Source organism: Neopelma chrysocephalum, unplaced genomic scaffold (assembly GCF_003984885.1).
Source record: "Neopelma chrysocephalum unplaced genomic scaffold, ASM398488v2 Primary Assembly neopelma1_77, whole genome shotgun sequence".
Classification (NCBI taxonomy): domain Eukaryota; kingdom Metazoa; phylum Chordata; class Aves; order Passeriformes; family Pipridae; genus Neopelma; species Neopelma chrysocephalum.
The window spans coordinates 7,924,081-7,951,547 of NW_020897738.1; the positions used below are offsets into that span (position 1 = coordinate 7,924,081).

General features: G+C 40.4%; 1 protein-coding gene across 2 annotated transcripts; it reads left to right on the plus strand.

Annotated features, from left to right (window-relative positions):
• On the plus strand, positions 1–27,467 carry GOLGA3 (golgin A3). Of its 2 annotated transcripts, none has more exons than XM_027689595.1 (24): positions 1–18; positions 1,405–1,757; positions 5,129–5,410; positions 6,281–6,393; positions 6,868–7,553; positions 8,023–8,134; positions 9,471–9,777; positions 10,373–10,575; positions 11,340–11,477; positions 12,398–12,559; positions 13,325–13,693; positions 14,822–14,899; positions 15,860–16,123; positions 16,578–16,672; positions 17,325–17,541; positions 18,258–18,401; positions 19,031–19,228; positions 19,712–19,828; positions 20,298–20,437; positions 21,195–21,327; positions 21,536–21,658; positions 21,804–21,968; positions 22,157–22,320; positions 23,252–27,467. In XM_027689595.1, exons 2-24 carry the CDS (start codon positions 1,628–1,630, stop codon positions 23,457–23,459), a joined length of 4,548 nt encoding a protein of 1,515 aa, XP_027545396.1. In that variant the 5' UTR covers positions 1–18; positions 1,405–1,627; the 3' UTR covers positions 23,460–27,467. The 2 variants fall into 2 exon arrangements, with proteins under 2 accessions (XP_027545396.1, XP_027545397.1); XM_027689596.1 differs by having other exon boundaries at positions 5,129–5,287.

The following is a 27,467-nucleotide window of genomic DNA, read 5'->3' on the forward strand; positions in this document are numbered from 1 at the left end:
CGGGAGTGGGATGTACAGGTGAAAGCTGTTCTCCATCGCCCGGTTATTAAAATGTGTTTTGTGACAAGGATAACAAACCATCTCGTGCTGGTGGGGTTTTCCCGAGGTGCGAGCAGTCAAAACCTTGGTTGCCTTTTGTCTGTAATTCCTCTTGGTGACCTGTCATGTGGTGTCTGTTTGCTGTACAACGGCAGTTCTCCTGGAAGTTTTATTGTGAGATTTATTATACTGAAAGTCTTTAAAAATCAATAACAAATCGCAGTGAAGGTATTAAATCTCTTTCTCTTTGTGGAGATTTCTCCTTTGGAAATGTTTTCTGGCTCCTTCCCAGCTCACCTACATCACCGTGTTCTCCTGTGTGCCCTGAGCTGTTTGCGGCTTCAGTAACGTTTGGGAGATGGTGGTGGTGTTTTGGGTGACCAGGGCAGGGTGGCACAGTAGCAGTTACACAAGTACTCTCTGGAAATGTGGAAGGAATGTGGCTCAAAGTGTTTGTGTTCATGTAAAAATGCAATCAAAATATTCCTGACTTGACATTCTCCCCACAGCTCCCTCTTTTTTTTTTTTTTTTTAACCAGGGGTTTCTTAGGTTTCTTTAGTAATTAAGAACCATAGCATTTTGTAATCTGAATTCATCTGTCAGTAACTATTTGAACAAAATTTAAATACTTGAAGGGACTGTGTACAATACAACAGTTTCTGTCAGATTTTATTAGTTGGCTGGATCTTTACCCACGGGTTAAATCTGAATGCCTGGAAAATAAATATAAAATTCTATAAACTGTGTTTGGAAATCCTCCTCTTGAGTGGTCATAGGAGAAGGCAGTGTTGAACTGCAGCCCAGCCCACGTTCTGAGTGCCAGTGTGTGCTATAATGAGTAGTTCAGGTTCTGTGCAGTGATACATACTCATCATTCTGCAGTCAAGTAAACAGTAATGATGTAATTTAATTTTTAAAAAACTCTGAATTCTGTACTGCATTCTAGCTGTACTTAAATGGGAGTAGGTCCTTAAAATGAAATATATGGTATGAAAGTCCAGACTGTCATATACAGAGCAACACGCTGCTCTGAATACTGGCTTGCTTCTTAAAGCAGAGGCCAAAGAGGCATTTCCATTAAGAGACAGTGATCTTAAATGAGCTGTCCTGCTAAATATTATCTTCATGCATTGTTATGCGGTGTATCAATGGTACTAAAAAAAAAGTGACCTTAAAAAAACTGTTAAACAGATCGCTTTTTATCCCCAAAGCTGGATTCTTGAGTGTATTTCATTGGCTCTGTTATCACCCCATGTCCTGGTTCTGTGTGTCAAAGCTGAGCTGGAGAGCAATCTGTGGGCACTGCTTTATTTTTATCTCATATTTTCAAAGCTCTAATAAATGTTTGTAAATTTTGTTTCTAGAGGATGCAGGTCCTTGGTGATTCCGACTTTGGCTGCGAGCTGTTCTCCTGATCTGGGGTTGGCAGCTGCCTGCTGCACACCAGCAGCTGTACAGCCCAGGACTGTGCTCCCCTGGAACACCTGGGTGCCCTTGTTGCTGATGGAGAGAAACAGGACTTGGTAGTTCACTTGGTGGCAAATTATTCAGAAGAAAAACCTTCCAGGGATCTGGATCGTTTTTACCATGGACTCCTCATCTGTCCAGCAGGATGTTCACCTGGAGAACAGGAGCAGTAATGGGGCTCCTGGCAGCTCTGAAGAACTTTTGGGTTGTAAAGCCAAGTCACAGCCACTTATTACAGATGAAATTAACAGTAAGTTATTTCATATACATCAAATAATTTCCTAGACTAACCCAGGCGTTTATACAGTCACACTTTATTGTTCAGGTGATGCTGAAGGACTTTTTTTCCTTGAGGTCAGGAATTTCTTGTACAGCAGTTTTAAGCGAGTTTGGTGAAGGTTCTGTATACGAGGAAAATTATTTTTGTTGTAGAACTTGTTCTTTCAAAAGCAAAACCCAACTATTAACTTAAGTACTGTTTGCTGTCAGTTGAGTATTTGTTGTTCAGGGTGTTACTCTGTCTTCTGATAGTGTTTCCAAAAGTGTACACCTGAAATTATCTAGAACCAGCAGTTCTGAAATTATTGTTATGGAGGAAGCTCATGACTGGTATAATTTATTCTGGGAAAAGAAATTTTCCTAATAAATTAAATTGCTTAGGCAAAACCCAAAATGTTCTTTTAAAGTCTCCCTAAACTTCCCTTTATGGAAGAGAGATGCTGGCATGTACTCTCCAAATTATCTCAAAATAACTTTTATATGTACACAAGCTCTATAATAAAATAATCATGCAGCTGTTTACAAGAAATTTGAGAGACCACTGATCTGAGTAGGTTATAGAATCAAACTTGAGTTGGAGGGGAGCTCTGTGGGTTGTCTAGTCCAGCCTCAGGCACAGGGCAGACCTGGTTCTGGAGCAAGATCAGGTTGCTCAGGGCCTTGTCCTGTTGAATTCTGGAAGTCTCTGCAGAGGGAGGTTCAACAGCCCCTCTACCCATTGCAGTGTTCAGGTGCTTTCACTGTGAAAACATTTTCCTTGGGCTGAGTTGGAGTCTCCCTGTTTCCCTGGCCGGAGTGTGAGGATGTGTGCTGGTGGTGGGTGGAGGGGGTGTGTTCCCTGTGGCTCTGTGGATACACAAAAGGTTCCTTGTGTGCAGGATGGTGACGTGAGGAAGTTGCAGCCTTCTCATACCACAGGTTTGTCATCCAGTCCCTGGCAAGAGAGTGGAGGCCTGAGACTTTATTTACATTTCTTACACTGCCCATTACCAGCCTGGCAGAGTGGAGTTATGTGATGATTGATTCATCTTTTATGAACTTGGAGATCACTTGTCCCTGCTTTCTCCTGTGTTGGACAATTGAATTGTGGCTTACAAATAGGTAGTGTGTCTTCCTACTGTTTTTATTCTAATTGCATCTCTGCTGTTCTAAAAAGACCGCAGCTGTATTGACTCTATGCAATTAAATTACTTTGGTTCAAGTAGTGTTTAGATTCTGAGTGTCTCGTGGCCTCAGGAAGTTGCCAGGAAACCATTCCTCCAGAATTTTGCTCCAGCATCTCTTTTGTGTATGTATACCACTGGCAGTAGTGAAGAAAAAATTGTAAATAAAGAGTAAACCAGATGAAGCACTGGCTGCAGTGTCTGAGACATGGGCAGAAACAATATTTCTGAATGTGTGAGCTGTCTTCTTATTTTTGGTTTCTTGTGGCTATTCTTAGCACTGACCTCTATTTCAATTTTGGTTTTGACCATCTTTTAGTTTGAAAATGTTAGTCATTACTAAGCAGTCTTGTCCTCTGTCCTCCTTTACATACTCGTTGCACCCTCCCTTTCCATTGTGCCGGTAAGTGTTTTTGTGACGTGATCTAAATCAGAGAACTGATTCAGGCTACAGTGGCCCGAAAATGTTGTCTGCGTGACAAATCAGATACTCAAAAGTGTTTTGATTCAAATCTTAGAGAGTTTATGGGTTTTGGCAGCCCAAGACTGAAAGCTTTTTATTTTTGCCCCCATTGGGTTTCCTCCTTGAGTTCCCTCTGTGCTGGGTCACTGTACAAACAGCTGTGCTGCTGAAGGGAGGAGACACTGCAGAGGTGGGAACAAATGCTCAGGGGTGGGAATTTGGCTTTTCCTCTTCAAATTACTCTGCAGTGAAATTTGACTGCACTTCAAAGGAAACCTTCTGCTTTCTTCAGTAAGGAAAGGGAAAACAATGAAAAGGTCCTACCCCCCTACCTGTACTTTTTTCCATGTGGCTCATTTAATTTCAGGGTGCACTTCAATGTTCTCCACATACATCATTGATTGATAATAGCTTTATTTTTTAGTGGTGGTTTTGCTTTCAGAAGTTTGCAGCGATTCATTATATGGGGAGAAAAAGTTTAATAGCAATAGGTTAGTGGGCTAGTCTAAATCAATAATTAAAGTTTTATTGAATCTTTGTAATCAACTTCCTGGCTACAGAACATCATCGTAGAAACACTTTGTTTTGGGAGGATATGTTTCTCAGTTCTAGGTTGGGTTTTTTTCCTTCCCCTCATATCTTCCTTGAGCAGACTTTAAAAAAAATACAAACTGCTTATTCAAGTCTGTAGCTCTGAGAGGAGATGAAAAATGGGAAGAGAAAATTTGATTTTTGCACTTGCAAATACTTTGTGATCATAAATGTAAAATATTTTCAAACACCTTTTAGAAAAAATAATGAAGTCTTATGTGTTATTCCAGTGAGTTCCAGTTACTCCAGTGGTACAAAGTATGGGAATGAACAGAAAGGCAGTGGTTATTTTAGTACTCTGCTCATTTGAGATCTATAGTAATTAATTTAGATATACACAGGGTTTTTTTGCAACAGCAGGTTCATAAATGTAAGTAGTTGCCAGCCAATCAAAGTAGAAGTGTGTGAGAAATCCAAAGTATAAACCTGTGAAATGTTTAACTGGTTTTGAATATGCGTTTTTTCCTGATGGAAAAGAAAAATCTAATATTAGTAAGTGGGGATAAAATTGGTGTTAAAGTGGTTCTTGAATTGCATTTTACTTGGTAGATTTTAATTTTAATTGTAGATTTTAATTGGTAGATCTATTATTTTGATCCATGTGAGCTTCGCTGCTGTATTTTTGCTGAAGACATCCCATTTGAAAAAAATGTAAACTCAGTTTAAAATTGAAAAACTGCTTGGCCCAGGCTGGAAGTGGGAATGGTGGATGCTTTCTCCCCAGTGCCCAGCAGAATATCAAACAGCTGAATCATTCAGCACAGGCCTGCAGTTGCTGAGTCTGATTTGTAGTAGGTTGCCCCTCAGTTACTTACACTCAGTGTTTCATGCTTCTAAACCTAATAAGATGTAAAAACCTACGTGAAGTTTTGAAGATATTTTTATATGATCACTTTTGAGGTCCTGATTGAAGGCAGCACGGGAAAGCAGTGAAAGGTGCTTGTTCTGGTCTTTCTAAATAGAGAACTAAAAGTCCTTTATAAAATTTCTCCTGCCAGTTGCTGTCAGCAGTGATTTCCACATTCTTACAGTTTAAAGGCAATAGCAGTAGCATTGTGTTTGGGTGAAGGTGTGGAGCTAAATGGGGTGGCTTAAGGGGTGGCTCAATAAAACTTTCTTTTCCAGCTACCAGTAATAACATCAACGAAGTGCCAAACGAGGAGGGAAGTCTGGAGATGAACAGCACAGTGGACACCTGCCAGAATGGGCCAGAGTCGCTCTTCCCTGACTCTCCTGTGTCTTTTGACCCCACCAACTGTGAGCAGGGTGAAGAGTCATGCCCAGGTGTGACTGGTTTCCATGACAGCCTAAGGAAGTCTCAGGGAACTAGTGCTGAGGGCATAGTTCTTAGAAAAGAAGCTTTGCAGTCTCTCAAACTAAGTCTTCCCATGCAAGAAACTGAATTGTGTAAGCATCTGTTTACGGTGGTGCCCCTGCTTTCTCTTGCTCCATAAAGCTGTTTACTCTGAGCCTGGCTCTGGACTCCTCTAACATCATTTAAGCTTGAACTAAACTTCATTTTTGCAGTAAGCTTTTACTTAGAACTACAATTCATTTTCTTTCAGTAAACCACCCTCTGCTGCAGCTAAGGCATGTGCCTTACCATTTGATGATGGCTCTTATGCTGAGGGGAACTCATGCTTTCTGGGGCTGAAGCTTTTCTAATCTTTCTGATTATTAGGAGTAACAGGTGACATTTAAAGATAAAAAAACACAACAGCAGAACCAAGGGATTTTAAGCTAAGTAATAAAGAGGGAAGAGCAATGAAGGGGAAGCCTTTATAATAAGGTGTCTAATGCTGTGGGCGTTTTCTGAAATAGTGTTTTTAAAAAGCCTTACTATGGGAAAGATTTAATGTGAGTTAACCAAAGGTAAGCAAATGTATCTAGGGAACATCCTTCCCTGACTTGTAGGGAATGAGTGGACTGCATAGGTCTTGCTTAGTTTTATAATTTTAGTACTGTCAGAAATGCAGGACAGATGAGATTAAATGACAGCAATAAATTTTTTCTTGCTGTATAATCTCTTGTCATATGTATGTGGAGAAACTACAGCATTTGCAAACTGAGCAGTGGAAGTCCACAAGCTTTATCAGTGCTTACACAAGTCTGTATTTGAAGGGGGTGGTTTGAGGTGCATGTCAGTGGGCTTTTCTTTCTTTCCTTGCTTAAGCATGACGCATGTTGCTGATGGTAGAAGGGGCTTTTACCTTTTGCATCACACTTGCCTGTGTTGGCATTTTCTATTTGACTGTAAAGAAAACCTTTCACTTACAGGCTCAGTAGAGTCTTCACTGCCGTTGGAGAAAGAAGAACAAATCAGACTTCAGGCAAGAAGGCGTCTGGAGGAACAGCTCAAACAATACAGAGTGAAGAGACATCAAGAAAGAGTGAGTACCACACAACAGATCCTCTAGATTCAGTGTTTTGTGAAGAAGCTTGAAAACTTTATCCTTTCTGTGCTTTGAATGAAACCATTCAGTAGTTTCCTCAAATGTGAGAAAGCAGGTTTTTTTCTTCCTGACAGGCAAAATTTGGTTCTCTTACCTCATCAGTAACATACCATTTTGTGCTGCTTAAAATAGGGGGGACAAAACCAAACACAAAACTTAAGTAACCTAAATGTTCAATTTTGCTGTATTTTTCAGTTTTGGAGTGTACCTTGAACATTTTCAGCGTGATATACAGAACCTTGATAGGGTTGATTGCTGGTGTAATTTACCTTGTTTATGAAAGGACTTGTCTATCTAATACCAGTGTAGAAATGTAAGAGCTTTACATCTTAACTGAGAGCAAAATAAAGCTTTGATGCTCCTTCAAAGTTAACATTCTGGAATTTATTGTTGACTCTTTGCTTCTTTTAGTCAAGTCAGTCCACATCCAAAAACCGACCCTCCAGCACCCTGGATCCTGAGCTGATGTTAAACCCAGAGATCCTGCCCAGAGCCAGCACTGTAGCAATGACAAAAGAATACTCCTTTTTGCGGACCAGTGTCCCCAGGGGGCCAAAGCTGGGTAGCTTGGGACTTCCAGCATCCTCAAAAGAGAGGAAAAGTTCAAAATCCAAGTCCAGTAAGATCCGGTCCTTGGCTGACTACAGAACTGAAGATTCAGACGCCAGAAACACTGCTGGGAATTTTACTGATTTATCTGGTGGGACTCTGAAGCAAAGCAGAAGTGGTCCAACATCAGTTGTTTCTGAGATTAGTCTCCCCTCTGACATGGATGATCGGATAGAGAGCTCCTCCTTGGCAGGAGACAGCATTTCAGAGATCGACGGGAGCGAAGTGGGAATGAGGCTGGATGGAAATGAGAGTGACAGCTCTACCTACAGCAGCGTGTCAGGGAAAGGGCTGTGCAGCAGTTTACAGAACTCAGAAAGCAAACAGGATGCTCCATATACAATAAATGGCCAGAAGATCCATCCTGAAGCCATGGGGCAGTTCCCTTCCATCAGGGAGGTGCTGCAGGCTGCGGCAGTGGAGCACCAAGCCCAAGAGCAAGAAGTTAACGGGGAAGTACGGAGCAGGAGAGACAGTATTTCCAGCAGGTAAGAGTGGTCACAGGGAGGCCCTTGTTAGGCATTACACCAAATACCTGCTCTTCCTTCTTTTGCAGTAGCTGTTGGTATTTTTTGGGCACGCAGAAGCAGACAGTTGTGGACAATAATTGTGGAGGTTTTGTGCTCCCAGTATGTCCACTTGTCTGCTTAAAATGGGATATGCAGATACAGAATTTAATGAAGTCAACCATTGCACTTCTAAAAAACAAATGCACTAGATTCTAGTTGCTGCAAATACAGGACACTAAAGTATAAAACCTTAACATGAATATAATTTTTTTATCTCTTAATAACTAAGGTTGTTACACTGTGGTCTGTGTATAAAGCCAGAAAAAATGTCCTACAGTCTAAGTCACACACATAGTCTTAGTCCCTCTTAATTTCAGTTAAACTGTTCTTCAACCAGATGAGTTGTATTCTAACCCTGGCACTGTGTATGTGCTGTCTCTGTCTCCAGTGTTTCTATGGAAAGCTCTGTCGCAGGAACTCATGATGAAATGCTGCAGGTTCTGAAGGAGAAGATGAGACTTGAAGGGCAACTAGAGGCACTCTCACTAGAAGCTAATCAGGTAGAAAATGAATTTGAAATTCTCTGTTTAGCAAATCACGTTAATAGTTCAAATTAATTTTCAAGAACCTCCTTCTCATTATTTGTGGAATTGTGTTTTGTGAAAACATTGTTGAATAAGGCACTTCACAAGGATGCTGTGGTGGGCTGACCCTGGCTGGATGCCAGGTGTCCACCAGAGCTGCTCTGTCAGTCCCCTCCTCAGCTGGACAGGGGAGAGAAGAAATACAGTGAAAGGCTTATGATTGAGATGAGGACAGAGAGATCACTCACCAGTTGCCATCACAGGCAAGAGAGACTCAACTTGGGGAAATTAGTTTAATTTATAACTAATCAAATCAGAGTAGGGTAATGAGAAAGAAAAACTAATCTTAAAAACACCTTTCCCCCCACCCCTCTTTTTCCCCAGCCTCAAATTTGCTCCTGAATTCTCTCTCTCCTTCCCCCTCAGCAGCGTAGGGAAACAGGGAATGGGAGTTGCTGTCACTTCATCACAAGTTGTCTCTGCTGCTCCTTTCTTCTCGTGGAAAGGACTCCTTAAACTCTTCCCCTGCTCCAGCTCCAAGTTCCTCCCATGGGAATCAGTCTTCCATGACCTCCTCCTCCTCTGTGCACTGACCTTGGTGTCTGCAGGGCTGTTTCTCTCACATATTTTCACTCTTATCTTTGCTATTGTTCTTCTGCTATTTTTTTTTCTCACTTTCTTAAATCCTTCATAGCAGAGGCACTACCACTGTCACTGGTGGGCTCAGCTTTGGCCAGTGGCAGGTCCATTTTGGAGCCAGCTGGCATTGGCTTTGTTGGACATGGGGGAAGCTTCTGGCAGCTTCTCACAGAGACCAGCCCTGTAGAACCCCACTGCCAAAACCTTGCCATGCAAACCCAGTGCAGATGCTGAAGAGGGTAAATATAAAGTTGGAAACCCCTCAAAGGTTACTTTAAAAAAAAAGTGGTGGTTTTGTATGTTTTTTAAAAAAGTCAAATTGAAAGAGACAATAAATCCAGAGCAGTGCTGGGAATGTCTATGTAACTGTATTTTCTCTTTGTTTTAATTGATGGTATAACACATATTAGAAAGCATTCTTCCTTAAAGTGTAGACATATGTGTATTATTAAAAATCCTGATGTGATTACTGTCATACAATGCTGTATGTCTTGTCTGTGCTTTCCTCTGTATTTTGACTTTTCAGGTATTTGAAATACATGATAGGTGAGATGTCACTTTAAAAAAGAATTTCTTACAAGCAAGTGGTCTTTGCCTTAGCATCTTTTTCAGTCAGCCATTAGTGTATTTTCTCTTATGACTTCTCTGTTTTGATTTTTCTGGACACATTCAGGCTCTCAAAGAGAAGACTGAGCTACAAGCCCAACTTGCAGCTTTGAACATGAAGCTTCAGGCGCAGATGGAGCACAGCCAAAGCAGCCAGCAGAAGCAGGAATCTCTGAGCTCAGAAGTGGCCACATTAAAGCAGTCTTGCTGGGATCTGGAACGAGCAATGGCTGACCTGCAAAATGCCTTGGAAGCAAAGAATGCCAGTTTGGCTTCTTCAAATAATGATTTGCAGTTAGCAGAGGAGCAGTACCAAAGACTCCTGCAGAAGGTTGAGGATATGCAAAAAAATGTTCTCACCAGAGACAGCACAGGTGGGGTGATGTAAATGTCAATCTTTAAAATTTGTTATTCCATAAATCATTTTCTTTCAACACAATTCTGAAGTCCAGGAAGAGGAAGAAATTTTAAGTCGTGTTTAATTGATGTCATGCCAAAAAAATGGTGTGAATTTAAAATTATTGGGTTTTATTTTGTGTCACAGATGTGCCACAGTTTGCAAACTGCCACTGCCAGCTTGGAGGCATAAATATTTAGTCCAGTCACTGTTTGACAGTGCCCTAATTGTTTTCTTAGAAAAGTGTACAAATAGTGATTTGTAAGGATGACTCTACAGGACACCTACTTCCTGATGTTTAATTAGTTCATATTTTCTGCCTCTAAGGAACAATGAATGCTTACAGAAGTGATTCATTTAGTTTAATTTTATTCTGCTTATGACCTGATACTTCAGATTCTAACACTTTTGCAGGAAAAGCCAGTCTTCATGTAATTAGGCAGATATGCTGTTGTTCAAAAAGAAAGGAAAAAAAAAAGGAGCTGTGAACACGGCAATAATCCTTGGAAATTTGTGCAGGGAAATAGAGCAGTGGATGCTCTAGTCCAAGTTCTCTGTTTTTGTTTCTCCAGTCCATGATCTGAGGCAGCAGTTGGCTTCCTTACAGAACCAGCTGCAGAAGGTGCAGCTGGAAAGGACCACACTGACCAACAAGCTGAAGGCATCGGAGACAGAAATCACGTCCCTCCAGAACGTGCGGCACTGGTACCAGCAGCAGCTCGTGCTGGCACAGGAGGCCCGGGTCAGGCTGCAGAGTGAGATGGCCAATATACAGGTATTGTGATTCACTGGCACCTGGAGAACTGGGAATCTGTTCCTTTCTGTGTTTTTATCCAGAGGACAACCTGGTGGCCTTCTGCAGTGGACTGACTGCACCAGGGCAAGGGGAGGGCTATGGGTGTCATCTAACTAGACTTCTGTAAAGCCTTTGACATGGTCCCCCACAGCATCCTTCTGTCTGCATTGGAGAGAGATGGATTCAGTGTTGGTGGATAAGGAATTGGCTGGGCAGTCACATCCAGAGGGTGGTGATCAGCAGCTCAGATGGACATTGGTGCCCCTCAGGGGTCTGCAGTGGGACCAGGGAGGGGATCAAGTGCACCCTCCGAGTTTGCAGGTGACCCCAAGCTGAGTGGTGCTGCTGACGCACCTGAAAGACAGGATGCCATCCAGGGGGACCTGGACGAGCTCGAAGTGGGCCCATGGGAACCTCCTGAGGTTCAAGGGAGCCAAGGGCAAGGTGCTGCACCTGGCTTGGGGCAACCCCGGGGTCAGCACAGGCTAGGGGATCAACCTGTGTGTTCTTCAGGTGGAAGAGAAGGGGCCAGGTCATGCTTTGTTCTTCATCCTGAGGTGTTAGTTCACATTAATGGTGAGGCATAGATTTAACCAAAGCACTTACCTTTGTGGATGAAAAGTGCCTGAAATAAGGCACACATGGATTTAATGTGATTTTTTTTTTTTCCTGAAACCCTTAAATTCGTTGGCCAAATTTTGACCGTTGTTGTTAATCTGTGACTTGTTTTTTCCTTCCTTTAGGCTGGGCAAATGACTCAAGCAGGTATGTTGGAACATCTCAAGCTAGAGAACGTGGCTCTGTCTCAGCAGCTGACTGAAACCCAGCACAGATCCATTAAAGAAAAGGAACGCATTGCAGCACAGCTGCAGAATATTGAGGTATGGCTGTGGATGGTTTTCCTGAATTATGTTCTGTCTAGGCTGTGTATTTATGTTTTGCAAACTCAAGGCTGTTCCAACAAAGTAACATTGTATGTTACAAAATGCTGCATTATAAAAATAGTAGATATTTCAGAACAAATAAATTTGCATGGCATTATGAATAATAATAGAGAGCAAGGCCATATATTTCCCATTCAGTGGTGATACTTGCATTTTCAGATGTAAACGTTGTCATTTGCCCATTCATGAACTTTTTCAAGAGAAAACTTAACTGGAAGTTAATCTAAATCAGCAATGTGCTTTTTAAGTGTGTGAAATTGCTCAGTAATCAGGTTTGTCCTTCTTGCCCTCCAGTAAGAAAAGTGGGGTAAAATCACTTTCAGAGCTCTTAGAACCTTAAATTCCACTGATTTTTTCAGTGACATTCCTGCTTCTGAGTCTCAAAGGGCAGCAAAGCAGCAGGTTAGTGGGAGCACCCCATGGCCAGTGTTACTGATACATTGTGTAAATGACAGGAGTTTGTGTCCTCTCAGTCCCTACACTGAGTAGCTGCAGCATCCCAGGAATCCCTTTTGCTTTAGAATTTTTCCAAACACCTTAATTTTAATAAAGATTCCTTTTCTTTAAGTCTTGTTTCATCAACTGAGAAAGGACATGGCGTTATTTAATAGGAATTCAGATTGTCACAAATATGCAAGACATTCACTGTTATTGTGAGGTGTCTTAAGAATATGAGTGGGTGACTTCAGTAAGAGGATAGAGGTGTGTAAGGCAGACATCAGAATTATCTGTGCTTGTCTTTCCTCTACAAATTTTCTTGATAATTTACTTTTTTCTTTTCCTACTTTTTTTTCTTTTCCCCACTCTTCCCCCTCCATTGAAACTGTAGAAGTTGATTCCTTGCTTTTTCTGTGCAGGCTGACATGTTAGATCAAGAAGCTGCCTTCATGCAGATCCAGGAGGCTAAAACCATGGTGGAAGAAGACTTGCAGAGAAAACTAGAGGAGTTTGAGGATGAGAAAGAACAGCTTCAGAAAATGGCTGATTCTGCAGCAACATTGGAACATGAGCTGGGACAGGTAGACTGTTGTTAATCAACTTCCCAAGGGTTTCAAGGGAAATACTTGTTTGGCTGAAAAAGCAATAGTAAATAGATGCTGAGCTCTAAACTTCTTTTTAAAATGTGAAAGATCGCTGCAAAAATGAAGTCCACATCAAAGTCACTCTGTTTCAGGTGAAAAGCTTTTTTTTTTTTTTTTTTTTTTCAACCATCACAGTAACAGTATCTTTTTAAAATTTCAGAACTACTGTCTTGCAGGTGCTGGGTATTTTTAATGAATTCAGTATGTGATTATTGTATAGACCAGAACCACAGATCCATGTTCAAAGTTGTTAGGCAGTCAGGATATCATTATATACATTTACACTTAGAGCATGATAAATCTGCACTTCACTACAGAGTCCTGCTTCAACCTTGTAACGTGGCAATATGTCAAGGGCTGGAATGAGATGAAGGACATGACAGCTCAGTACAACATTCCATGTAATGATACAGTATTATCATTAATAATGCTGAATTTACCTGAATATCTACTATGGACACATCTTGCAACCAAAAATTTTAAATATAGTGAATATTTTGAAGATAATGTGCTGTAGAAGGCAATCAATGCAATTAATAGAGAAAATAGAAGTGGCCTAGGAAAGTTAAAAAATATTTTCACCTCCTGCTATTTTCTCCTAGAAGCTAAAATATTGATTAAAATGCTTGACTTTGATTGGAGCGCATTTGCAAAGACAACCTTTGCTTTGGATTAATTTAATCTTAAAACACTTCTTCTCAGGTCAAGTTGACTTTGCACCAGCGGGATCTGCAGCTCGAATCTTTACAGCAAGAGCACCTGGAACTGATGAAGCAACTGACCCTGGCCCAAGAGACACTGCACAGCAAAGAGCAGTCCCTGGATGACCTGCAAACACAGTATGATGAGCTGAAGGCCAGGTTAGAAGAGTTCCAAAATGATGCTACTTCTAAAGATGACACCATCCAGTATTTGCAGAACGAGAAGATTGTCTTGGAAGTAGCTCTGCAGGCAGCAAAAGCCAGTAAAGAGCAGCTGGACGAAGGAGCCACACGCCTTGGAGAAGAAACAGAAGCCACATCACAAATCCTGGAACAACTGAAGCAAGAAATGGCAGTCAAGACAAGCCAGGTAGTGCATCCCTAAGGGTACCTTATTTAAAGTAGCTGTTGCAGGGAAGGATTGCCACAGACACGTGGTAGAGCCATGAGAGGAGATTGGTACGTGTGAGTTTGTGTCCCTGTGTAGTTGTGGGGTTCAGCTAAGGGGGGTATTTTAATCAGTTCCATCATTTTCCTTGTTTGTAGAGTGACACTTTGTATCCTGTTACATCACTGGTGACCTTAGGGTTTAATATCCCGTGGTATCTATATGTGCTTGTGCATTTGTGTAGCACAGGATGGGAAGCTGAGGTTAATCAGTCTTGTTTTGTCTGTTTTCAAGAACCACCATCTTTCTGAAATCTATCAGTTTTAAAACACAAGAATTTTGAGTACAGGTGACAGTTTGGGATGTAATTTTTTAGTGTTCTCTTCTTCTGTGGCACTGTAAGCCAAACATCCTTCCTATGCAGTAATTTGGTCACATTTAATTGTGCCTTTTCACCAGGGCTTGTTTTCTCAAAGTCACCCAAGGCTTTTTTCTAGTCATTGAACAAGGACAAGCCTAAAGCATATCTGTATTTTTTTTCTGTCTGCTTTAAATTATGGAGAGTCTTCTGTTCACACTTTAGTTTTGTAGTTGTGTATGCTCTGTGTCTTTTAGAGCATCAGAGCTTCATAGGAAGAGCTTTCTTACTGAATACTGGTAGTAATGAGTTCCTGGCAATCTTTAGAGATTTCTTTTGAAGATAATAATGGGGCTTGATAGTATTACCAATGGAATTATTGAAAAACGATGCAAGTATATTTAACATGTTTTTTTTTCCTTCAAAGAACCAGCTGGTTTCTTCATTTGGTCATGAATGTGTGAACAGATGCCATCCAGATACAACATCTGTACACTAATGACATGTACTAAAACTGCAATGGATAAGGGGACTTTGTGCATTCCTGAGGGTTAACAGCTACGTGGTGACCTGTGTGAATGTATTTCTGTATAAAATGTTGTGTTACCAACCACTGAGACACTTAGTCAGAAACAGGATCCTTGTTAGATTGGGCAGTTGGTACAAGGCACAGATGCTGTCACTGAAGAAGTCACGTAGAATATGACATTTGGCATGTAAAGCAGTGTTTGCTTTTTTTCCCCCTTTGGCAGGTGGAAAATCTGCAACAAGAAAATGCCAATCTCAAAAAACAGGTTCAAAAAGTGAAGGAACAGTTCCTGCAGCAGAAGGTAAGCAAAAGCAAAGAAATTTCAGAGACATAAAACCAAGGAATATACTTCTTTTTACAGTGAAGGCATGTACTTCTGGGGGAGTGTGAGAATATTTGAATCTATTCTTTATCAAAGAACTATGTGACATTGAAATAAAGAAACTGTATAATTTACAGTTGAACTTCTATCTGTAACAAACATAAAAGATGATCCACCAATTCATGTTTTGATAGAACTTTTGGGAGTTTGCCAAATGATCCACCATAGAAAATCTCTCTCTAGTTTGTTGATTAGGTTTGCTTTTGCAAAAGCACTCATGAAAATCTTCAAGTGTTGACATTTCTTTGCAGCATTGAAAGGTGGTAGCTGCTTCAGTAATTAGATGGAAATTAAGTGCTTTATTTAAAATTTTATTTTGAATTTACACAGTTTTGAAACACTCATTTAAAATTTGTATGTCATTAGTGTTGCACGTATATGTGTCTTATTTATAGGGTGGCACCATTAATTTACTGCTTGATTGCTTATTAACCTAGTGCCAAAGTTTGTTTTAGCTTGTTAGGTTTAAGTTTGGGAAGGCTGTTTAAACTGTCAGTCACAGTTAAGCCCTCTTGTCATGGCAAAAGTTATTAGTGGTGTGCACGGGATGGTTAATTTTTGACAATTAGTTTAGTTTTTAGAAATGGCACATAATTAGTGCAGTTCCATAAAGAATGTGAAGAGGAGTATCCCAAACTGCCATGAACACTCAGAGGTGGGGGTTTTGATGAACTCCTAGTACAGAGTGTTATTTGATATCTGAGCTTACACAAAAGTCTTTGAACCAGAGTAAATATGTTACAGCACCTAATGCTGGTTTGTGTGACACACCTCCCCCAAACTAAAGGGATATCCCTAAATACTTTCCACTAAATTTGTCATGAATTTGTGAGGCTGTAACAGAGGTGACATTGTCCTCTTGTAACTCCTGTGCCCAAGGTCATGGTGGAGGCTTATCGGAGAGATGCCAGTTCCAAGGACCAGCTCATCAGCGAACTGAAGGCTACAAAGAAGCGGCTGGACTCGGAACTGAGGGAGATAAAAAAAGAGATGCTGAAAATGCAAGTTGAAAAACAGTCGCTCGAATCTGAACATTCAAAGCTGCAGAAGGAAGTATCTCAGGTTCACCAGCAGATGGTGGAAATAGAGAATCATCTTCAGTCCGTGCAAAGAGAACGAGACGATCTGGAAACACGCCTGCAGGTATGGGAGGTGGAAAGCTTTGGACTGGAGAGTGTTACTTCTGTTAACTTTGGAAATAAGCATAATGATCACCTACAAGACAAGGTTCTTGTTTACATACTTAATATTCTGTAGAGCTTTGAGCATTTACCTACCAAAATTCTGTAAATACACGACTGCTTGACCACAGGAGTGATAGAGCTGTGATGTGGAAGTAGTTTCCTTGGTCCCAAAGTGAACTCCATCTGAGAGCAAAAACCAGACTAGAACTCTGTTCATACATGTTATGGTGGTGCCCTCATAGGGAAGAGTCAAAAGAAGAAATGAAAGGGAAAGAACACGGAGAACTGTGGAACAATTTATATTTAGAGATTAAAGTGATTTTGAAATTTTGTGCTTACTCTTTTATTATCCAACATACAGCAAACACGCTTTTGTTCTTGCTCTCATGGGTCCTCTTTTCCTTCCTCTTAAGTCTTTGCAGTTTGATAAGGAACAAATGGAATCTCTTGCTGAGGCAAATCAGGCATTAAAACAACAAGTAGAGCAAATGCAAGAAGAAGCAAAAAAGTAAGTGTTCTTTTAGCACAGACAAATAACTACAGCATTTGTTTTTCATACTCACCTTTCTAGCAATCACTCTTTTCCTATTCCCTAGTCTCTCCTTTGGGAAATTCACATAGACTCATGGCAAAATGTTGGCTGTACACTACACAGGAGTTGCATCTTCTCTGATTCACTTATGCTTTTAACCAGCAGTCTCTGCCATACAACATACAGATTGGAGCTAATCCTAATTACCATTCACTGAATTTTAGCCTTGACTGGCTAGAATGTTGGCACTAATGAGAATCATTCTTTTTTTTTCCACTGGTGATCACAGGGGTTTTATGATATCTGACATATCCATCAAGAATCATAGATTAGATTGGATTCTTAATCTAAATTCAGTGTTATTTTTAGAGGTAGTAATATATTTCTTCATGGTGGTGTTTTAATAACTCTGACAAAGACCTCTTAATTACCCATATGTATTTTCTTAGAATGCTATCAAGAGTTTCAAGGTACTGTCTTGCCAACCTGATGGCTTTCTCTGATGAGGGGGGTGACTCTGGGACAAAGGGAGAGAAGCAAACGTTGGTTTTTGTTGGGCCGTGTGACAAAAATTATCTTTTAGTGCTGTTTTTCAAGCAGTTTCTGTTTTTTTTTCCTTTCACTGCAGGGCCATTACAGAGCAGAAGCAGAAGATGAAGCGCCTGGGGTCAGACCTGACGAGTGCCCAGAAGGAGATGAAAGCCAAGCACAAAGCCTACGAGAACGCTGTGGGCATCCTGAGCCGGCGGCTCCAGGAGTCCCTCACTGCCAAGGAATCAGCCGAGGCAGAGCTGAGCAAGCTCAAGGCACAGATCACTGACGGGGGAAACGACCAGATTGCTCAGGTGTGCAGGTGTCCTGGGACACTGTGCAGAGACACAGCTAGCTGGTTATTGAATAGAAGTCTTGAAATACTGTTTTACCCTGAAGTGATGAAAACATTTGGAATATAAAGCTAGATCATAACATGGTGTCAGTGTTCTGAGCACTGAGAATTTAACTACATTGGAGAGAGGTGATTTGGCAGGCTTTGGTTTGGTTGGTGGGGTTTTTTTTATATTTTATTTGTATCTTTCAGATTGCCAATTGTAATCCGACCTCAAGAGGATCATAAGCCTCTGTGCTAGATTTCCTGATTAATTTTTATTGTTGATTTGGTTTTAGGTTTTGGGTTTTTTGGTGGAGTTTTTTCTTTGTTTTCTTTTTTAAAGGATCAGCATCTGAAGATTTTCCAAAATTCTAAGTCTTATTGCTTTTTTCTTATTTAACTCCTTGAGTTAAAAGTTTTTCAAGGTAACCATAACTTATTCATATATGTTATGGCTGTGATAAGAAAATTAATTTACTGGGGAAAGCTCCAATTCCTTGGACCAGTGGAGCAAGATATCAAATACACTAACAGCAGTAGCTGGATGCAGGGGTGGAAAGCTCTGAGCAAGACCTTTAAATTAAACACTAGCACCTCATTAACTATTTGCTGGGGAAAGTGGGCTTCTAACCAAAGCAAAAATCCTGTAGATGGGTGATGCACTAACCACACTTGTGATCCCTTTGTCTTTAGGAGAAGATTCAAGCTCTGAAGGCAGAACTGCGAGCTGTGAGCAGCAGTAAGTTGATGCTGGAAAAGGAGTTGCAAGAAGTGATTTCACTCACCAGCCAGGAGCTTGAAGAGTACAGAGAGAAAGTGCTGGAACTTGAGGATGAGGTGATTGCTTGAATTTGCTTGGTAGATGAGTATAAAGTGCCTGGGAGAGAGGGAGAAATTTTAGTACTGTGATTTTATTCCAACAGTGCAGGAAATCAGAATCTTAGATAGGAAACATCATGTCAGGGATACTTGCAGATTTTGCTGCCTTGTGCTGGCTCTTCGTGGTTTCATGAGTCATTGTCGTATAGGGAAAAAGGATGAGAGAGAAAAATAGTTCCTGTATTAGATACCAGCTGTGTCTGGTCATGAGACAGTGAGGATGCATGAATCATTACCTTTTGGAACTATTTGGAGTCATGAATCCCCAGTGATTTTGAGGGCAGGGTGGTGGTGTTCAATTGTAGAGTTACTCAAAAAAATTATATATATCGACTACTCTTGATCTGCACCTAAACAGTACTCCTGGATTCTGCTTTCTAGCAAGCATTTTAGTCTTCCAACAAAAAAAAATGTCAAAGTGAACTTATATTTAATGTTCATTAAAAAAATGTTAAAAGAAAAGAGAAAAGAAATCCCATTCTGGAAAAGCAAGACATTTAATGAGTTTAACTCACAGCTTTTTTTTATGTAGTAGACTGGAGTGGTTTGGTTATGTTTGTTTGATTTGTGTTTTTCTTTGACTGTAGCTTCAGGAATCTAGAGGCTTCAGGAAGAAGATAAAACGTTTAGAAGAAATTAATAAGAAGTTGGCCCTGGAACTGGAGCATGAACGTGGCAAACTGACAGGTCTCAGTCAGTCCAACGCTGCTCTGCGGGAGCACAACAATATCCTCGAAACAGCTTTGGCAAAGAGAGAGGCAGACTTGGTACAGCTGAATCTGCAGGTATTTGACTTTCTGACCTAACAACTTAAGAAAGGAACTAGCTCATATGATACAATATTGGTGCATTTTCTCCAATGTAACAGCAGCAATATGGGGGGGCTAAACCAGAGATCAGAAGTGGGACTTTGTTTCCTTTGAAAAACAAATTATCAGAGTGGCACTATAATATTTGCAGTAGTGAAAGTGTGGCTCACTTTAGGTAGTTGGAACATGCAGACTGTGTTACATACAGATTCATTGAGATGGACAATTTTGATGCCAATAGTAGTGTGTTCATGGGGTATAAGCAAATGGGAACGTAGGCAACGAGCTGCCATTTAACCACAGCAGCTTTAAGGTTAAAGGGTGGAAAGAGTGATCAGTGAACAGCAGAGAGACAGCAAGTTGTTTTTGCAATCCCTGCATTGGCTTGTGTTTGTATTGCCTCTTCTTCCAGTGAGCCCACACAAAATGTGCATTGATTTTTGTGATGATGTGCTACAGGTTCAGGCAGTTCTAAAGCGGAAAGAGGAAGAGGATCAGCAAATGCAACAACTTATTCAAGCTTTACAGGCTTCCTTAGAGAAAGAGAAGTTAAAAGTTAAAGACCTTCAGAAGCAGGTAATGGCTTATCTTCTGATTTATTTGCTTAGAAGGTGATTTAAATGTATTTTAAAAGCATCTTGAAACAAAATCTATGCTTTTATAACAGACTGCTGCTTGCAGGGTCTTTGTCATGATGGCTGAAAGGTCAGGGATGTCTTCTCTGTTGTGCCCTGTGTTAGTCATACTCATTGACTATCCAGAAAGTTCCATTATGACTTGCAATGCATGAGACCTCTTGATGATACACCATCCAAAAATTCACAACGAAGCAGCAGTCTGGCAAACAGGCTTCTCCCATTATAATTACAGATCGTCATTAATCGCCATTAGCATCAATAAAGACACCAGCACTCAAGTTTTTTAGACAGAAAATGTCAACAGCTGCACGATTTCCTTCTTGATTGGTTTCGTACTGCTTTAGTCTGGCTCACCTACAGTGATAAAACAAAATAAAACTGCCTCTTTTTTTGTTTTTCCCCTGCAGGAAGCAGCGGCCAAGGCGGACGCGGCGCACAACCGGCGGCACCACAGGGCGGCCATGCTGGAGCTCAGCGAGGTGCAGAAGGAGCTCCATGCCAAGGACCTGCTCGTCCAGGCCCTGCAGGCTGAGGTGGACAAACTGCAGTAAGTAAAGTTCTTGGACAAGGTTCTTAGAGAACAGTAATTAAATCCTCAAAAAAAAGCCATACCTTAGTGGATTTTCGGCTTTGCCCCTCTGGAGTGGGTTATGTTGAATGTTCAGAGCCTGACTGTGAGATGCTTTTTGGACTGCATTTTTCTCCATCATTCAGTGATGAAGTGCACTGTATTTAGGCTTCACCATCTGCTTTTTTTCTACTTTCAACACAGACTTGTGCTATTTCATGTTACTGGTAAGGATTAGCATTTCATATATATCCTGTTATTATCTCTTTCACATCCCTGACAAACTACATAGAGGATTAATTTGATTGTTGACTATATTCCACAATATATTAAAATTCAATTTGTTTGCTTGTATAAAAGATGTTTTCTTAAATTGTGAGAAGTTGTCAGACCTACGTGAGAATGGATATAAGGTTAACCCTATTCCTCCTAAAATCAAGCAAAATTGCTGACAGGTTTTTGGTTTGATTTTTTTACTGCATAATCTGTTGCTTGTAGCTGGACTGTTACCAGTGCTTGAGGAATCTTTAAAGGTTTTTTTCGATCTTTAATTATCTGTTTCATAAACTCTTCCTGTGATTTAAATGTTGCTGTGAATGTGCTGGCAAAGTCTTCAGTCAAAGCTATAACTAACCAGTTCCATGCACTGTCATGGCACTTACAAGGCTAACCCAGTAAGTACTTGTTTTAAAGGACAGATTGAGTAACTGCTGTGTCTGTTGATCCTGCTGTGCAGGGCAGAGGATGAAAAACATTCCCAGGAGGTGTCACAGTTTCAGCAAGAGCTGGCAGAAGCCAGGTCTCAGCTCCAACTTCTGCAGAAGAACCTGGATGACAAGCTTAGTGAACAGCCTCTAGTAAGCCAAGAGGTAAAAAGTGAACACTGATTGTGTTCATCCCTGTTGATATTGCACTGTATGACTTTGTTTGTCTTTAATTCAGCATTTTTAATGAAGTTTTGATAGGTTTTCCTAGAACCAGGAATGGTTCATGAAAAATAAAAATATATTTTAGATTTTCTGGTTGATTGCACCTGTAGATAATTCTAAAGATACTTTTTTTTATCTGCCCTGGTAGGTGGAAGACCTCAAGTGGGAAGTAGAACGGAAAGAAAGAGAAATTGAAACACTCAAGCAGCAGCTGGACATGACTGAACAGCGCAGCCACAAGGAGTTAGAAGGGATGCAAGTTGTCTTGCAGGTATTTAATCTGCAGCCAGTGGAGCTTCTGATGGAATGATGGTTTTCCCCTGAAAACTGAAAAAAAAAAAAAAATTATAAAACCAATAATTGGCTGGAATTTTTATACTGTTTCTCTATCTCACATTGATTTTCCTCTCATTTAGAATATCAAGACTGAGTTGGAGATGGTGAGGGAAGACCTGTCAGTGACTCAGAAGGATAAGTTTATGCTGCAGGCCAAAGTGACTGAACTGAAGAACAGCATGAAGTCACTGCTGCAGCAGAACCAGCAACTGAAGCAGGACCTGAAGCATGGCAAGATGAAGAAGGTATTTAAATAGGAAGAACACACAGGAAAATAGTCTGTTAATGCTCCTAAATTACCTACCATGAATGTGCCTGTGATTCTTGCCCTGTAATGCAGATATGTACCAGTAGTGTGATGTGAGACTCTTTCTAGGTAGTAAAAATTACATTGATGAAATAATTGTATTTCTGACTTTTTTCCTTTAACCAGAGGAAGGAACTCAAAGGAGAGAACAACTCTTCCAATCCTGTGACTCCAGTCAAGATTCCTGATTGTCCAGTGCCTGCTGCCTTGCTGGAAGAACTGCTGAAACCATCAACAGCTGTGAGCAAGGAGCCTTTGAAAAACCTGAACAGCTGTCTCCGGCAATTAAAGTAGGACCTTAGTCAGTTATTTATTTATGTTATTTTCAACCACAGCCTTAAAAATGCTTCCAGGAAACCAGCTGCCAGCCTAAGGGAAAAAAGGATTTGGAAAATGAATTCTTTTATTAGGACTATATTTAGGACAGTAGGATGTTCTGTCATTGTAAGTGCTTGCTTATATGGCCATTACCATGGCAAAAAAAGACTTTACAATAAACTAGACAAAAAGTCCATCCTAAATTGTGCACAGCAGAACAAACCAGAAACAACTATTTCTAGTTTTTGCTGGTGGAAAAGCTGGTGTTTCTCTCTTGCCAACATCAGAAAGGCTGCTTGCAGTGGGTGTGGTAATAAGTCTCTACTGCCTGTGCAAAAATATGTGAGGCAAGGTACAGGAAAGCCACAACTTCAGGGAGATGGGGAGTTGAGGTTTTAGGAGAACTGAGCCACTCTTACCACCTCAGTTGATGTCTGAGGGAGTGAGGGACCCACAAGCATCATTGAGTCCAGCTCCTGGCCCTGCACAGGGCAACCCCAAGAATCACACCACGTGCCTGAGAGCATTTTCCATGCTGCTTTCCTCCCCTCTGCCTCCCATGGTGTTGTTGTTCCATACCTGCAGGAGCACTGTGGTTCAGGCTGCAGTCACTAAGTGCCTTTCCTGAGGAAACAGTGCTGCACCATCCCTGGCAATGAGTGTGTGCAGCAAAGGAGCTGCTGCATTGTTGGCCCTTAACTTTGGAATTAAGCATATTGTATTTGTTTTGCTCTTCAATTAAAGGAGACAATTCCTAAGCTTCCTGTAGATTTCCTTCTCTTGTATACAGCTGTATCTCAGGTAGTCTTGGAGTAGATATCAGGAATCAGAAGAGTAAACTTTTGATCGTGCATGTAGCTTTTAGTTTTCTGCTCGTTAATTTTTGTTTTTTTGTTCTCAAAGGCAAGAAATGGACAGCCTTCAGCGTCAGATGGAGGAACACACCATCACAGTACATGAATCAATGTCTTCGTGGACTCAGATTGAGGGGAAGTTAATGGACCTTGGTTCTACCAGTCCTGCAACTGCATCAGACCAGCAGGAGATTCCTCCTGTAGATGAAAAGAAAGAGAATTGTAGTGTTAATGACAAGGAAGGTTTGACACTATAACCTCCTTATCAGTTGTCCTTCTTCCTACTGCTTTAACTATATAAACAAATCTTTATAAAAATTATTTATTTCATTTTTTTAAATGGTGTTCAGAGTTGTGCTTTTGCCTGTAGAAGCAAAAGGCACAGATATGAGAAACTGAGGTAATAGTAAATGCAGAACGTGCTATTCCAAGGGTTTGTTTGAAACCTTGCCATAATAATTCTGTCATGCTGGGGACTGCCAAGTGCTGAATCTAGCTCAGTGGAGGGTTTAGTAAGAGATTCACATGAAGGTTTAAAATGAGGTCAAGAGGAGCATCTGGTTCCAGGTCTGTATTTGTTCAATCTGGGTGATTTTATTGAGGAACTATTGTTAATTTTGTAACATCTAGGTTTTTGTGTTTGGTTTTTTCTTTTTTTATTTGGGGGGAGAGGGATGTGTTGTTTTCTCCCATATTTGGCTGTAGCCAAATTCCAATAAGTTCTCATGTCCAGCCGTTAGCAGTGGTTGAGAACTGGATGTGCTGAGCATTCTCTCTCTTCCCTCCTGTAATCTCAAAGTTCAGATTATAGATATCTGTATTTAAAGAGAAAAAAACCTCATTGTAAGTTATTTCCAGTTATGAAGATGACCTCTGACCTATGGCAAAAGAAACAAGACTGTAAAGACGAGCCATGCAGAGCAGTTGGTGTCTGTGGCAGATTTGCCTGGGATGTTTTCTGAAGTACCAGTTTTTATCTTACATTTGCAGACCAGTAGTGAGCTTTGCTTCACTGCACAAACACTTTGCACCTTTTTAGTTCAAGTTTTGAAGTAGACAGACACCCTTCAAAAAGTATGCGTGTAAAAAAAAAAAGTATATATATATATATATATAAGAAAAAGATCATAATTTTCTGACTTTGAATATCTGGTTTAATATGCTTGTATACTGTAAGTTAAGGCTGACGTGAGGGGTTTTGTTACTGTCATTGTTTTAATGTTACATTTAAGTTTGCTCTTTTTTGACATACTGTACGAATGTCTTACGGAAATTGGCTCCTAAAGCCAGAGCTTTCAGAAATGTAATTATTTTTACTTTAAAAGACATAATTATAATGCCTATAAAATTATTATTTTTAATAGCTTTATCTTCCCCACACACTTGCCCTACTTTTTGCACCCTCTATTACAAGGTGTCCACCATGAATGGAAGTGTTGGTACTGTGGCAGCCCCTCTGCAGAGCACCTTGACCAGGTGATTTTTAAAGCAGCTCATTTCAGATTCCTTCCCCTTTTGTCCCATTCTCCAAGTGGTTTGTAGTGAGTGATAAGCCCACACTCTCCTCATTCAAAAATCCAGTCCTGCCTTGCCAAGTGTGCTGAGTTCTAAAGCACAAATCAAAATACACGGGACATTATTTGGAAGACTTAGTAGCAGCTCCTGTACTAGAATGTTTCTGTCTTTAAAACATAAAGAAAACAGGTTACTTATATCCACTATAGTTTGGTGTTTGAAAAAAAAAATCGAGTAAGTACAAGTGGATTCAGTGGCTGGGGAAGAAAAAAATTGTAGTTCATGTATTTTTCCAAAGAGACTCTTTCTGCTTTTGGATGGGTTTGATTGTTGTGGAGGAACAGGAAGGATATTGCAGTTTGTTTAGCAGTAAGACAAAAAATAAACAAAGAAAGAAAAAAACCTGAACCCACTTATATTTATCTAAAGTCTGATTTCTCATAATTACCAGTTTAAGCTCTAGTCCAGTTGAACACTTTGCACTTAAAGGGTTTATAATGAATGATTTCATGCCCTTCAGCTACTGGATTTTGACTTACATTTTATTGGGATCAAAGTCAAGTGGTGCTGACAGTCAGGGGTTTGGAATTGAAGGAAAAAATGCATTTGTGTGGCATTAGGTGCCCATCCTACAGATCTACCAAACAATTCAAAGAGAAGTCAAAAGCTTTACTGACTAGCTTAGACATGGTAGTGTCTGCATACTGCTGCAGTCTACTTTGTAGAGTAAATGGTACTGATTATCTCATGTTGTCATGTTCTTGAAGTTGCCTGTATATTAAGCTCAAAGAAGAAAAAAAACACCTCAGTATTGTTAAAGAAAAAATTAAAACTATTTAATGAATAATATATTCAGGACAAAAAACTACCAAATGTCCAGGATTTAAAATAATACTTGTGCAGCGTTAATGTTGCTGTTCACTTTATTAAATACATTGCCTACAGTTAAGAATCTGTTATGTTTTAATCTCTTAAGTTTGGCAACAGTTGTATGGATAAAGGTTTTTATCTGGTATCAAATAAGCCAGAATTGTTATAAACTTGCATAATTGTTCTGAATGTCTGCTCTCCTTTTTGTATCAGTTCTGCACTCTGCTGCATTTCTCACTAGCTCCTGAAGCCATCTGAGCTTGTACAGTCCAGTTCCCTTAGATGTGTTTCCCTTGTCAAGGTGAGGGAGCTGTTGTGCACAGATTAGATTCCCACAGTGACCCACCTGCTTCTGGAAGTACCTGGATGGACACCGGGTATTTTTGTGTTTATATTCAGCCTGTGTTTTTTCTCTAAACAAAAGCACCATGTCATTTACTTTAATGAAGGACAGACAGTGAGACTTGAGGGTCTAAATCTGGTGAGGTACTAAGTCATTGGGAAGTCCTCTAGAAGGAGCAGCGGCGTGTGATAATAGCAAGGCCTTTTCTTTGAAGCTCATCACTTAAGTTTCCGAGTTATCCAGAGCAGTAGTTGCTGTTTTATTAAAAAGCCTCACCCTGAGCATGCTTGGTCTGCAAAGCTTCAGGTCTCTGCTGTCTAGGCAATAATACAAACTAGTTGTAGAAAGGAAAACTGCCTCCCCTCTGCCTGTCACAGCACTGCCAAATATATCAGAGGAGAATCTGAAGAATAATATCTTAAAGATTTTTTTATTTTCCCTTTTCAAGCACTGCAATAGAATGTATTTCCTGTGTCTATCTCTTCAGTAGTTGCTACCTACTAAACCGAGTCTTACTGATGAAGGAAAAATGTCACTGCAATGTGAGAATGGTCCCAAGTGCTGAAAGCTGGTAAATGCTGCAGTGTTACTTTTTCAGATGCTGTTGAGTTTTTGAGGACTCTTGAGTAACTGTGCATTAAAACAAAAAAATCACAACAAAGACCAGCAAACCCTGCAGTGGAGAAAAATGTTACTGAGTCTCTGGCGTTGCTGAACATTGCATAATGCTCCATTCTATTGTCTTCCAGATTTCTTGGAAATATTTGTGCACTGTATTGGGATCAGCTGAGCCCCTTATCCTCTCATATAATGATCCCATGCTGTTTATTCAGGCAATATCCTAGCTGAAATCTATGAGACTTTCACATGTGTAAAGTAATATCAGGGATGAAAGTTCTGGTGTTCATAATTTCATGGATTATGTATTTCTCCTTAGAGGAGAGAACTGCAGTGGCATGGGTGCTTCAGTGCCAGCTGTGACATCAAAGGTGTGCTGGGGACAGACAGTATTATCAATGTAAGTTTAACTTAAGGATGACAGATTCACTCCTGGTGACGCAGAAGATTGTGATGTACGTTTATTAACCTTGTGGGGAAAGTGGGAATAGTTGCATGTGACTTATTGTGACCAGAGCCTTTAAATATTTTCATGTGAAAGGAATTACAGTCCAAAGGAATTACTAATGCTCATCAGCATCTCTCTGTCTCTTACTTATGTGTAACACCTGAGTCTTGGGCAGCCTCATTTCCCATGCAGATGCACAAGATTTCTAGGGAAGGGAAGGATGTTCTGGATATTGTAAATGAAATGGTTCTGTTTCATATATGACATTCAGTAATGTCTGCTTAGGCTGTATTTGTAAAAGATAGAAGTTAATCATTTCATGTTCTTGAATGGATAACCCAGGGGCTGGAGGAGTTACACTATGTACATTTAATGTTTATGATCATACAAAGCATGTTGATTATAAAAATTATGTGCATAGGGAATTCCTTTAAAAGTTTTGTGCAATAAACTATTTTTGGTAAAGGGCTC